General features: G+C 44.0%; 3 protein-coding genes across 3 annotated transcripts; all 3 read right to left on the bottom strand.

Moving 5' to 3' along the window:
• Positions 1–1,289: 1,289 nt before the first annotated feature.
• On the bottom strand, positions 1,290–2,532 carry DFL_002018 (uncharacterized protein; the record flags this gene model as incomplete). The annotated part of the gene is made up of 2 exons (XM_067630739.1): positions 1,290–1,734; positions 1,871–2,532. 2 exons carry the CDS (start codon positions 2,530–2,532, stop codon positions 1,290–1,292), a joined length of 1,107 nt encoding a protein of 368 aa, XP_067493353.1.
• A 3,446-nt stretch (positions 2,533–5,978) lies between these two features.
• DFL_002017 (uncharacterized protein) lies at positions 5,979–6,745 on the bottom strand (the record flags this gene model as incomplete). The annotated part of the gene is made up of 3 exons (XM_067630738.1): positions 5,979–6,332; positions 6,400–6,555; positions 6,686–6,745. The coding sequence occupies 3 exons, from the start codon at positions 6,743–6,745 to the stop codon at positions 5,979–5,981; spliced, it is 570 nt and encodes a 189-aa protein (XP_067493352.1).
• Positions 6,746–12,140: 5,395 nt separating this feature from the next.
• Positions 12,141–13,042, bottom strand: DFL_002016 (uncharacterized protein; the record flags this gene model as incomplete). The annotated part of the gene is made up of 2 exons (XM_067630737.1): positions 12,141–12,803; positions 12,902–13,042. The coding sequence occupies 2 exons, from the start codon at positions 13,040–13,042 to the stop codon at positions 12,141–12,143; spliced, it is 804 nt and encodes a 267-aa protein (XP_067493351.1).
• Between the last annotated feature and the right edge of the window lie 708 nt (positions 13,043–13,750).

Genomic DNA, 13,750 nt, shown 5'->3' with positions numbered 1-13,750 from the left:
AAGACTCTTCACAGCCAAAAAAATTATGCGGAGTATTCTTCAGGCGCAAGGTAATAGAATACGAGTTCCAAATTTTATTTCTTTCCATTTGAATTATATTATTCAGCTGAGTGGATGAGCCATAAATACTATATAGAGAACTAGGATTAGGACCATGCTGGTTAACAATTGGTCTAAACGTATCCCACGAGCACCCCGTTGTTGTAATAGGGATCACCGTCACAGAACATAGACAAGGAAATGCCCTAAATTTGCATACATTGTGTGTCAAAAAACTCGAATATAATAAACGTGGGCTGTTGTTTTGTAAGCATAACTTTGTTTCGGCAATTTGAATTAGCCCGTATGCTCCACCGGGCCGCATCATACGCACCGACGGTTAGTAGCAACAGGTTTAATGGCCGTAACAATTTAATCAAAGCAGCATACTAAACATATTTCTAGGTAAAATATACATACCATTTGTCTATTTAAAAACGTCCTGGCTAGGGAGTTATGTAATAAAATAGTACACCTTGTTTACCTGCCTTCAAGAGCGAATTTTAAGACGATGAATATCAAGAACCAATCCAGATTAGTGCTATCCCATAGTTAGGAGTTTATTGACAACTAAGGGTATGTACCACACTAGTGGGAATATACGACACTGGGGCTAAATTAATATTAATATTATCATTATACTGAGCATAAAGTTAGTGAGAAAAAGAGAATATCGATTTTGAATAGCCGTACAAAAATATTTGTCTCAGACCTACCTAATTACGGCCTAACATTAGAAATATAATACGTAGAGAACTAGGCAAAACGGCATGCATCGGAAATTCTTAGCATTCTATCTTTCTAATGATTTTAAGATATTGATCTGGTCTTAAGTGGCTTAGGAGTACTGCCGGGTCGCTCCGGGGCCTCATAAAAACCATCGACATCTGAGTTCTCTCTGTGTTTCCACAAAGAGCTTTTGCGACCCTTTGGAAACCTTGACGTCACCTTGTCCGCTAAAAAGATTCCGTACCCAGCGGCCAGCGCTCCTATCCTAGAGAGGGAGCTCCGGCGAGGGTCTTCCTCAGGCCTTTCGAGATAGTATGGTTCTTTGGTATCAGAGACAAGTTGGCGCCACTTTGATTTGGTTGGTACAAAACCATCTATGCCTTCCGTGTACTCTTGCATTTGATATTCCTCTCCCTCCATCTGCTCGTCATAGGGTCCCCATTGTGTTCTACTGTGAATACACACGGCTGAGCTAAGGTTATGAGTGTCACTTATCCCAATTGTCCAGAGATTTATCGGTTTCATATATTATGCGCCAAATTACTATCGAGAATGGATGCATTCTCTCTCTCAAGGGAATCGGGAGCAGCAGCCTCAACACCCTTCTTATGATCCCTTTTCCTCTTTTTTGAAAACCCACTCGACCCCAACCCCGTATTCCAAAGCCAATCACGATCACGGGGTGGAACCCTAACCATATCCGCCCGGCCCATGTTACTTTCCGGACCTTCAAGGTAGTATGGCTCTTTCGTGCCAGGAACGAGGTATTTTTTGGGTCGCCAGCCTAACGAATCTTCGAACATCTGTTCTTGGCCACTCGGCCCCGGCGTCTCTAGTGGTTGCGGAAACACCGCCCCGGCTCCGTATAGACCCTTCTGCGCATCCGATAGTTCGGAGCCCGCTGGGCCTCTCAAGTATTTCCCTTTCCCATAACCAAAGTGTAGTTTGCCAGTACGTTGACCTTTCCTTGGGTCCCCGCCACAGAATAAAAATTCTTTACACATGCAACCTAATGATGCAAACCGGTCGAAAGAAAGCATTAGCTGTGCCACATTTACATATCAATATATGTATAATTTTAAGTTTTCATCTCGTACTATACCAAAGCATGCAGTGAGCTGCATAATCATCATTCGGACATCGACTCCCCCGATTCCCTTTCAAGCCGTATCTACCACCATCCTTCTCGGGCTGGGCATTGAGGCTACCCTCCCCGGCATTGCAGCTACACTCCTGGCATTTCGCAGCCTCTCCCCAAAAATAATCTATTTGTCCCTCGAGCGTTGCTCCTTCGAGCAGAATCTTCCAGTCCGGATAACTGGCGACTTGGTGGCTTTCTACGAATTTGTGTACATCGTGTTTCTCGTAGTCTTCTGGACGCATAGAGAGTAGTAGTGCTGGACTTTGACACTCCACTATCATATCGGCAATGTAGTATCCATACGGCAAATTAGCTAGCCCTTCGCCCACGCGTTTATCGGTCTTCAGGGCAATGGAATCGTTAGGGTGGATGGTTGTATTTGTTGCTTGAAAGTCAACTATTTTCGGTGAATTGTAGTATATCTTCTCATCGGTATGAATCCCTGGCGTGTCTGTTGGGATGGTCCGTCCGGATAAGGACCGCGTCTGGTCCTTTGGAAGGGACGATTTTGCATAAACCTTGGAAAGCTCTAAAGGCCTTGCAGTTGCTGATTGCAAAAGCCGTGATGTTAGGACCAGTACCGAGAGCTTAGCTATGATCCGAAGTTTTCTGGAGAAACTCATAGTTGAAGTATACTTTATCAAGACTAGTGATATTAAGGAAGAGCTACAGCGCGGCAGCATCCATATAAGTTTTTGTTTGGATATTATATATCCTGACCTATGAGCAACGAACGGATGCCGTTTAGACGTCTGAATGAGCGTAGTTGTAGGTAGATAATTACTGGTTGTTAATTCTAACGTTCTAGATCCGTCGAATATAGACACTGTTTGCAATCCGGCCCCTTGTATATGGCCGACTAATATGATGATAAAGTAAAAGTAAGTAGCAAGGCCGACCTACGGTGGTTTATACGAGCTTAGGGTCGTTCATAGAAAGAAGCTCGCATATATGCAGAAATAATTTTGGGTCTCTAAGCTCTCTAGATCTGTCCCAATTTCCAACACCAACTCTCAATTTTACCGTTGTCATCGCGTCTGCGCGCGCCGCTGTAATAGTTAGTATTGCTCTAGGTACCAAATCGGTATTTTCCACTGTTCCAATGAATTCATTGGCGAGTCGTTGGTGCTAGCTTCAAACGGCTTTGCTCGTTATTAACTACCGCATTACGGATTTTCCGAATGATGGGACTCCCGGGTATTAATTAAATCCTTAGCTACCAACTCACGTACTCGATGTATAAGTCAATTATCACCTTAGCCATATATGTTATAGCTAGCTGGACAAGTAAAAATAAATAACTACGCAGTTACACCGTAGTATAACTGTTTATAACAGGTCCGGAATATCCCGTGCCTTAGATTGTTTGAGAAATATTGTAAAATTAAGCTTGGTTTGAGCTCCGGTATCCTTTGTTAATATGTTGCAATCTTGTAGACTAGTGGGCTCTTTAAGTACGAATTATCTAGGTAGTTGATAGTCTAGTGGTTGATTACTTGCACCTGGCCAGCGAGATTCGAGAGTAGGTGTCAGTGCCGTTGCATTGTTAGATTTTTGCCACTAAATTTGTTGCACACATCGGATGTATGTACCACACATCACAACATGCGCATGCACAGCTCATTAGGAAAGCTAGATCTGTAGGAAACGGCCCTTGGGTTTTATTATGTTACCGTACCCCCATATCACTACCGTGACACACAAATGTTTAACAAGAAAGAGTTTCCGAGGTTAGCATTGACTGGGAAGAAATTTCGATCTGGTGTGTTAAATCTCAGGTGAATTCCGATTTTCTCAGATCTGTATGTGAAAGCGCAGTCCCAACTTCTTTAAAGGTTAATCGCTCTTTTCAAAGCTTGTGAAAAATAGTTGGAAATTAAAATTTTAGACGGTATGTGGCCTGCATATGGCGGAGAGCTCTCGAGAGTTTTATGTGCTTAATGCTCCTGGAGTTGGACAAATACCTCGCCTGCAACATTTCAAATGTAAAGTTCTAAAAACATATTGATTTCTGGGGATCATTCGGTCTCGGGCCGATATGTATGCAGATATATGCAGATATAGTTGCAAGTGGCGCTGTCCAGACGGGTGCCTGGATCTCGTCCTATGGCTTATACATTTCTATGATATGCTGCCGGATTATGCTTCGGTTTGTGTTACCAGACAGGCCCACCTACCTGGTATGATGTTCTAGAGATCATGACAAGGGAGGAATTCCGTAACCCATCTAGGAAGTTCCTGATTAAAACTCCAATTAAATTGTAACTTCAAATACTGGATATACATCTGAAAATATTACTTAATAGGATAAATCTCAATCAATTAATTTAAAATCAAGAAGTATGGGGGTCCAATCTTTTCAGCTTTTGTGGTATTGTGGTATCTAGGTCTCTTGGACAACCCGAAAATAACAACATCAACTGATACGATAATTATAATACTGTAGACAAGGAAAAACATAGATTTAGTATTTCGTTTTAACTTCGTCCTCCAATATTAATATTAATTGATTCAGAGCTCGCAGCATATCTCGAGGGAATGGGGTATTTGACTAACATTGCCAGATTTTCTGATTGGTATCGTTATAACGTTTGTTATCACGGAGAGAATTTCTATAACGATATATGTTCATAAAATGCCCTAACCTATATCCATATTTAAATTACTATAGTACAAATGGCTTGTTTCAGGGGGCATTTATACGGCACCTCAAGGAATAAACTGAGATACAGTTGCATTTAGGTTGGGCATTGTGGCAGTAACGATGGGGGTGTGGAGACGGATCGTAAGCTGGAGTCGACGGTTTTGCGCGGTTGCGACGAATTTAAAAACACACGCACTCAATACAACAAAAGGCAATTTTACGAAGTAGGGCTTGACCAGCGCTTAACGTTAGAACCCTGTAGCATATGTGGATTGATCAGGGTAGCTTTGGGCCATTTGCTTGGTTGAAGTGATATTTAGTCCGCAAGAAGCCGCCTGCTTCCTTTGTTGGACGTTTCATAACATGGGATTCGGACTCTGGGAAATGACGTTATATCATGCCAAAGTCCCTTTAGACGGTCCAAGCATAAGATGAGGGGATTATAATGTTGATGGTGAGAAGTGTCATGCAGGTGGTCAGGGATAAAGTATTGGAGGATCCTTGCCTAGAATATAAAACGAGATGCACTAAGGAGAAAACTTGGGTTAGCTCTGGGTCTTGGTAAGAGAAAATTATTTTACCGGAGCCACGGACTGGAGGCTGTTCGGATACCAAACGATAAGCCAGTGGCCACAATATTAAGCTTGCCCATATGTCGAATTTATAAGAATTAGGTGGAGTTTGGATACTTAAGGAAAATATTTCAAAGATCTTGAAAGGCCGGATATAACGTTATGTAATATTAGGTAAGTTTGTATTTGCATGCGAGGCTTTAGGATTAGGTGGCGTGGATTTCGTTTTTCGGCTGCCTCGTGGCCGACAAGAAGTGGAGTCACAAGTTTGAATTGGACGGTAGAATAGGTTTTCAGGAAGGGAAAAAATTTAGCATACTTTCGTTGTTGAGCGAGTTCACTGCTATGCTCGAGGCTATAGTTAAGTCCACCGAGCTCTCGTCATAGACTAGTTCAAATCCTTATCGATTTGCTGTTCAAAAGTTAGTCCTATAGGATTTTGATCTTTTAATTCGGATTCGGACGTTTAAAAAAAACTGTAATATTTAGAACAGCCATGGTTGTTTCATGTGAATTAAAAGATCCAGAGTTTGCCTTCGGGGTTGTTCAGTAATCCGCCGCATGGACGGAGCTTAGCCGTCGCAAGTCTTCATGGGAAAAGAAGTAAAGAAAGAACAGAAAAATCCAATCCCAAGGATGAGAGAGGCAAGGTATGTGCCTGTCCGCTGTAACACTACGCCGACAGAATACTATGTACAGAATCAAGAGCACATGACAAGAATAGGGAATAAGAAGTAGCACCGCGTCTCCAGGAGTATCACCGTAATAAAACAATCAATCAATCAAGAATAATCAAGCCGAGAAACCAAAATATCAAAAATACCTAACGCCCGTCGTCGCCGATCCCAATGCATCACCGCCTAAATTGATGTTCCTCCAGTTTTTGTACCCAATCTCTATAATCGTAACGTGGTTGTTCCGGTGCATCGGAGAGGACATTGTCGATGGACATGATATCGGTTATTTGTGATCTTGACCGAGAAGGTGCCTCAAGACTATTTGCACTTTGGTTGGATACGCTTGAAAGTGAAGGGTAATTCGCTTGGCCTGTTGGACTTTGAGCCACGGTTGGATTAAGGCTCGGGAAGTATAATGAGCTGGCCAGTGCACGACCAGCTGCTGACTGCGTGAATGGCGGAGAGCAAGCTCTATTCCGCTTCACACAGCGATCACATCGATCCGGCCATTGCCGGTCAATAGGTAAGCACTGGAACGGAGGAGTCAGCATTGCGAAACATAGAGATTTTGGCTAAGGAGGCTGAACATCGACATACCACTTGATGATGCTTCCTGCAGGCGTCACATCGATGTCGATTCAGTACTCGTCTAGTGCTTTCCGCCTGCGACGGTTGGGTCGCGGCGCATATGTAACCATATTTGGCACAGCGCTCGCAGATCTCCGGTTCGCCTTTGGGAGTCTCCCGTAGGCACTGCCAAACACCGCCGAGTTAGAAGATGTACGTCTTTGAGATAGAGACAGTTCCTCGGGCCGGCAGAACCGCGTAGATTTCAGCGGGATCTAGCCAGGACGTCGGATTGCCGGGCGTGGATGTATCGCACCTTCTTCTTGTCCCGTCGACAATAAAAACAAGTCCCCTCGTCCTTTACACCTCTCGGCATGGATATGGTCTAGTTGTCGGATATTATCCAATTTCGTGCCTGGATTCGCCCCGTTCTGTTCTCGAAATCATAACCGGTCTATTGATACCTGTCTCGTCGTCGCCAGCCCAAACTCGTGAAGAATCTTCGATGGTTCGTAAGTGTCGAACTAGAATTTTTAGGTTGTAAAAGTTCACGGGAGTTCAAGGGATTAAATATTATTTTCTCGGTTGTTTGTTGAATCGGGCCATTCAAAGGCGGAATGTTTTTCTTGGCACGATGCTACCTTACTGGTCTTAGCACCGAACGAGCCATGGCCATGAATGGGGACCGGTTTGGGCTTGGGCGTAATGGCCATTAACTGCCATGGGCCCGGACATCGGTTTCGCTATTCCCGAACGCGGTTCCCGATGTGCGAGAAGGCACAGAGGTGGATATATACCAGTGTGTGTGCGTGTATTCAACCTTAATGATATCTTCTTCCATCAGAAACTAACATTGACAGCTAGGGACATGTATAGTGACTGCTGCTTCGGCAATGACTACTTTTTGCTAGACCATTCCCTCCTTCCTTAGCCTACCATGCTGAAGTGCAGGCGCAATTGCAAGTGGGGCGTTTCATAAAACGACGAAAAAGATGACCTTAACCTGGACATAATGTCATTTCAGCCTTAGCTGCACAGGTGCATAGACGCGCACTGAGGGGTATGCCTCATACATAGAAACATACGTCGGCGTTTTCGCTATCCGGGGAAATATCAGTATCCAACATGGGAAGCCTAGCCTCGGGATCTGCTCCTTAAAGTGGGAGCATTTTGGAGGTTTGCAAAGCGAGCCTATCCCACCACCACAGCCATGCATCACGTCAAAATCCAAAGAGATCGATCCTAGTCTGTCCACATTCAGCCGTCCAGATCCAAGTTTAGGCTCCGCCACAATCTGGTCCTAGGCCCTATCGCGATTCGGATTCCAGCGAGGAATGACAAATTGATGCTGCATAGTCCTTGCGCCTGCGGAAATGTTCCCATAGATCGAGCTTAGTCAGGGCGAGATTAAGTTGCACACGACCCCAGCAGAGACGCCTGCCGCTTCGTCACAAAGCAAAAGCGATCCAAAAGAGTAAATAGTCCCTAGATTAGCTAAACACCATCCACATGTCTCCCCTTCGCTTCTTGCAAGAGGGCTGTGAGGACCAACGATTCGATTCATACACTGGGTTCGCTATCCCGCCTTGGCATTTATAATGTCATAATGCGTCTTTGAAGGTCCAAACAACCTAGCTTTTGGGGCCACGCGCACATGTCGAAGCATTCTATGGGGAAGATTGTTCCCGAGACATGGAGCAGGCTTCTAAAGTGAATACCACAGACGGGATTGGTTTCCAGATGGCTTCGAAGCCCAACATCCCAACTATAGCTGGTCTAATTGGGGAGTGATATCCGGGGTTTTTGGTCTTGATATTAATATTCAGGTACCATGTATACCATCCCGTCTCATGCATATGTGTTGCTCAGCCTCGTTCTTCAAGGCGTTTCGGCTACATGCAACCGGGTCATTGGATCCCATTAAATTCCTCAGTGGTATATACCGGTATCGCTATTGTCGACAGTCAGCTACAGGAGTTATGTAGCTGGAATCCCCCAATACGCAGGTGCTTACCTAAATATCGATACTTCAGGCCTGCCTGAACATCCCTACAAAACAAAACCCTCAACACTTTTGTTGGCCAGATCTGGGGCCGACCAGACCTCAACATCGTGGAGAAACTTCTCAACGGCGTGGCCATTCATGTATACAAGGTCAGTGCACTCGGAATTCTATATCGATTTAGAGACACCAGGCACCTTCAAGCTGTCGAAACATCAACCTTACGATATTTGTACCTCGGGAACTTGTGATTTTCAATATAGGTTAATTGTATCAGTTTCTACGCGAGCTGACATCGCGAATTCGCTTAAAAGTCGAGACACCCTACGCATATGCATCCCAACCGTTGAAATCTAATTTTATACTCTTGCTTCGCCCCTTCTAGCTTCTGTGCGTGTTGCGGCGGGATACATATGCCAGATCCCGCTTAGTCAGTCCCTTTGGCGCAAAAGTCTCCTGACAACTATTGAATATTCGAGAACAACTTAACCTGCGATTGGGTAAGTGGTTCCTTAGGGGTTGATACCACTTGTACAGTCGTGGTACAGGGCTGGTATCTAAAAGCATTCGAAACCCCGATTTCGTACGATGTGTATATTTGTAATTTTATGCATAGACGACGGCTGTTGGGCGTCACTGTAAAGGATTGCTAACATATCATATCTATTGTTTTGGAGAATCGTATGATTAAGCTCAGTCAGAACCTTCGCGTTCTTCTAGACGGCTTGCTTGGGTTACTTCTTGAGATCAGTGGTGTTTTATTGGGCTAACAATACAATATATTACGACAACATGACCCGTATTACTGGTTGTGCGAGGTATGACATGGTGGGAATGATTTCCTTGTGAGATCAGATCAGATTGTGCCTTAGCAGGCAGATTCGACAAGAACCGAACCACGCACGGTATTTACATAACGCTAGCGTACTATAGCCTACGTGATTCATAAAAAGGCTTAGGGCCACCTGAACATGGGAAGTAAGAACGAATTTACCCTAAAGTTTTAGTTGCTTTTCGAATTTAGGAATGCGTGCTTGTTATCCAAAACGCTATAAGCTGATATCATGATGTTAACACGTTTGTACTCACGAAATCAAATGAGTCGGTTTTGCAATGGTTATAGCGGATTTAAGGGATCTCATTGACAAGAACTGCTGCACGATTGCTTATATTGGCAGGCAGAAATAATAATTACAATACTTGATATGCTCAGCCTTGAGGGAATGGGCTGATAGTTCAGCCCGATTCTACATTTATACATACCACTCGACAGCACTAAACGAATATGGTACAATTTCCCCAACTTTCGCGTATTCGCATACAATACAGCTTAATTGGGTCCCTTTAACCCATTGCAGCTTTCAAGGAGATCTTTGAAAGCTAACATCATTTTCGATTAATATTCAGTAGTGCACAATAACTATGAGCCCGGAATTACAGTCTAGTCAGATCTAATTCCAAGATTGAAAGCAACTCAATAGGTTCTGAAATGGTAAATAGTACACTGCGAACTAAACCGTGCTTCTGATTACTCTGATACCTTGTACGTTTGCTGCTCAACTACATGCCACCCCGACCCTCCCATCGATAAGCCATAACCCTACTTCCGACACTGCTCGCTCTACCTGCATATGCGCAGTTGTACGGCGACTTAGCTTGACTCATAGATAGCAATTTCGGAATCTACGGGTTCATATACCTTTGCTGTTGTGTTATAAAAAAGGAATTTCTAGTACCCATGCACATGTGGCCCCTGGCGTGTGCATCCGCAGCCGTATGCATCTGAGCCGTCGTCTTTTTTTCACTTCGTGATCTATTCCACTGCGTACGCGTATGATCAAGCTTTCTATGACTAGAAACGTATTTGGAATCCTTCGTTGTGGGTATGTGCCCCAGGGATTATATTTCTATCTTGGGCAGCCGAACCCGTGGAGCCCCCGGGATACCAACATCCCAGGGCCGCTGGAAATTAAGATCTAGGGGGGCTGGGATGAATGCGGAGTACAAGATTATTCTGTAGCCATGGCTTGATCAATATCTTGTTATATATTGACAAGGTTGCACCTCGGATAGTAAGACTAAATACATTCGAATCCTGCTAGTGTGTGAGGAAACGGATATGATGTTATCAGATTAATATATTATTTGCCGTTGCGGCTTATCTTCAAAACCTACTGGATACTTATTTCATGGTATTTTTTACTGAGGTTAATAAATTTTGCACCTATGTATTTCGGAACTTGTCCAATTGCGACTTTGGCACCTCCTTGTTCCGGTAACAACTTTTGCAGTTCGAAAGTGATAAAGTCGTAGGTTGTAACGTTGTTTGTGTCTTGGACGTTTTTTCCCGGCGGCTTTACGACCATTCACCACAGGTGCTTAGCTATAGCTAGGATGGCAAGTGGTAGACGAGGAGGTAAGCTTACTATTATTTGCTGACGAAGATAATTAATACGACGGGCAGTGAGACATAAGTCGATTTGGCCGGGAATGTCTAGTATTATTTGATAAGAACATTTCGTACTATACTCCCACTTGACCAATATCGGATCAAAGTCGGATTCGCCGCCGGCCAGTCGCCATAGCTCCACGAACAGATAGTGGAATCTTAATAATTTAATTAATACTATATTTAATTCTATCGCCGGCCATTCAGCATTCTGAAGCCTTTTAAGCTACATGTAATTATTGTTTAGCTGACGTGAGGTACTCAATTGCATTAGATACGTACTCGCATACTTTGTCTTGCGATCGTATCAATCCAAAGGGTCCGCGAATTTCGGTGTAGTCTTTGTATCTTTCTGGCTCGGCCTTTAGGATGTACTGCCACCATCCTCCATAATAAACTTGGAATTCATATCCTAACCTAGTTGGTTAAGGGCTTATAATTACTGGCCTAGCGGGTCGGAAGCTTTGAGTGAAACATTAAGGTAGGTGTGTCGCTGCAGCACGACTCCCAATTGCCAACTTTGTGTTGCAGATGTGTTAGATTTGGCGGTCAGTCCGAGATAGTGGAATTTGTGTCGACGTCTATATAGTATTATATCATGGGTTTCTAACAGTACCCCTATTACGTGAGTTATGTAGGCATTTTGAATGCGATGATATTAAAATTTACTTATTGCTGATAAAACTTAGCATAGATTATCTTGGAGAAATTAAATTTAGCAGGTACGTCCTTAGGTATTTAATCACGTTAGTTAAAGTAAACATTCAATGATCGCGATCGGCCGGCTAAGCAGTAAAGCCGTCTTATAAAGGTCCTTAGTTAAATTAAGAGTATGTGATTGGTCTGATGTGCAGCATTCAATTCGAAATCTGCTTAAAAATTAGTTTGAACGTAGGGTTTATTTATTTTTTATCTTTAGTTTTATTTTTATTTTGATTTAAGGGTATGCATCCGTCAATGCAAATATCTAGCTTTTGTGACAGAATATTTTCTGTCTACCGTTGTAATTGATAAGTAGTGAACCTAGAATACCACAGGTGAATAAAAGCCCGATGATTCTAAATAATGCCTACCAGGCGAGTCGCAGCATATAATGCATATTTTAAAACGACAAAGACAAAAACCGCCGGGGTATCAAGTAGCATAAAGAAAATTTCGGAAATGATGAGAAATATATGAAGCAGAAAAACGAAAACCATAGCCGCGGGTTGAACGTCAATGGGTTTCATTTCAAATGAAGATCATATCATGTTGAGGGCAGGCTCTCCAGTGATCTCCGGGTGCAGTGATGACTTTGGGGCTAGGGACCGGCAAAAGTAGTTAAGATATCGATTCTTTTGCCGCGGTGCTCTGGGGCGGATTCTCACTACTCATCAAGAAAGCGTGTGGATTGTTCGTCAACTCAGCAATGGTTTCGTTAATTTCCTTTTCGATCTTCTTGTCTCCGTATTCTCGACCCTTCATATACCCTTCGTCGTAGTCTTCGCAATATCCCTCCTTCCACCCTTCCTCATGTCCCTCTTTGTGGCCCTCCTTGAACCCGCGGCAATAACTCTCTTTCTTCACCTTCTCGCGGTCTTCTGCGATTCCATCCTTTCTTCCTTTCTCATGGGCAACTTTGCACAATCGAGCCAAATCGGCACGACTAGTTTCGTACTGACCGAAATTAAATTCTTCAAATTGGGTTCCTGCAGCCGGTGCTTCTTCGTAGAGAGCGAGAAGACCCTCTAATTCTTCTGGGGTTGTCTTTGGCTGAACCGACTTCGCGCAGCTCTCTTTCCCGATGAGACCAGCGAGGGCAAGATTTTGTTCCAATGATCTAGTGACCGCCGCTTCCCTGATTTTCAACTGCTTTTCGAAACTTTCAATGGTCTGTTTGAACTTCTTTTCTGCGTTCTTCTGAGGAGACTGTGGAGACGAGACTTTGGAGGGCGACGAATTACCCTTATACTCGTCTGAAGCAGGTTTCGGAAGAGGTTTGGGCTATGTCCGTTATCAGTATTGTTTCTAGATAACCGCGAAGCTAAGGAGGATATAGAAGCGATTTTGCGAAGCCTAGTGTTTCGAGATTGGCTTCTAACCCGATTGTTCTTCTTTGATGATTTTGGAACACAATGGAGCTTGCAGTCCTGCGAAGAATCTCGACCTATCCTGGAAAGGGGACGGGAATCAAGCTTCCCGACTTTAGTGCGGACGGAGCTAGAAGTATCTAAAGATGACATTGTAGATATCGTGGACATGGGATCTCGATTTCGCGACTGTTGGAGGCTCTAATTCGACATGTGGATCTCGTGTGGCCGAAGACGTCCGAATTCGGTGTGGCGGTCGTTAAAGTCGCTCATGAGCTCTTCAGAATTCATCAATCGATGCATGGCTGAATTGGTCGTCAGGTGCTCAGCTTTCCCTATTTGTGCGCCTCGATCTGCATCGACTGTCTCAGGCAAAACGACGGGTCAACACAATTCTTGGTCGCAAGACCAGTTACCAGATTTTGATTCCGAAATGACTCGACCATGCAAGCGCTGTTCATTTTCCCGCGCGAATTTTGCCTCCAGAGGGGTGAGTTAAAAGTTTCGGATAATACGCAAGTTTCCATCTCGACTACTGCCGGTGCCAATGCTGGAAACCTGAGGCGGAAGAAGAACTGCTAGTGGCGCGAAAGAATGCAACAGCATCTCCATTTATCTCCCCGCGGAATTAGCGCTACGCCATTGACTTGCTGGCAATTTAAAACGCCGTTCTAGCCTTTTACCGCCATATCCAAACTGCCGGTGGAACCCGAGACTTTTAAAGACAAAAAAAGAGACGGGGTTTAATGGTGAGGCAAGTGACCAGGGTAGCTATCAACGGATCCACTTGATCTGCTGCCTAAGCAAACGGCAGGGCCTGCATAAGTTACAGCTGGCGAAGAAAAACTTGAGTTTTTTTTC

Source organism: Arthrobotrys flagrans, assembly GCF_004000055.1.
Source record: "Arthrobotrys flagrans strain CBS H-5679 chromosome Unknown unitig_3, whole genome shotgun sequence".
NCBI lineage: Eukaryota > Fungi > Ascomycota > Orbiliomycetes > Orbiliales > Orbiliaceae > Arthrobotrys > Arthrobotrys flagrans.
The sequence above is the reverse complement of the archived record's forward strand: the minus strand, read 5'-3'. Positions and strand labels throughout refer to the sequence as shown.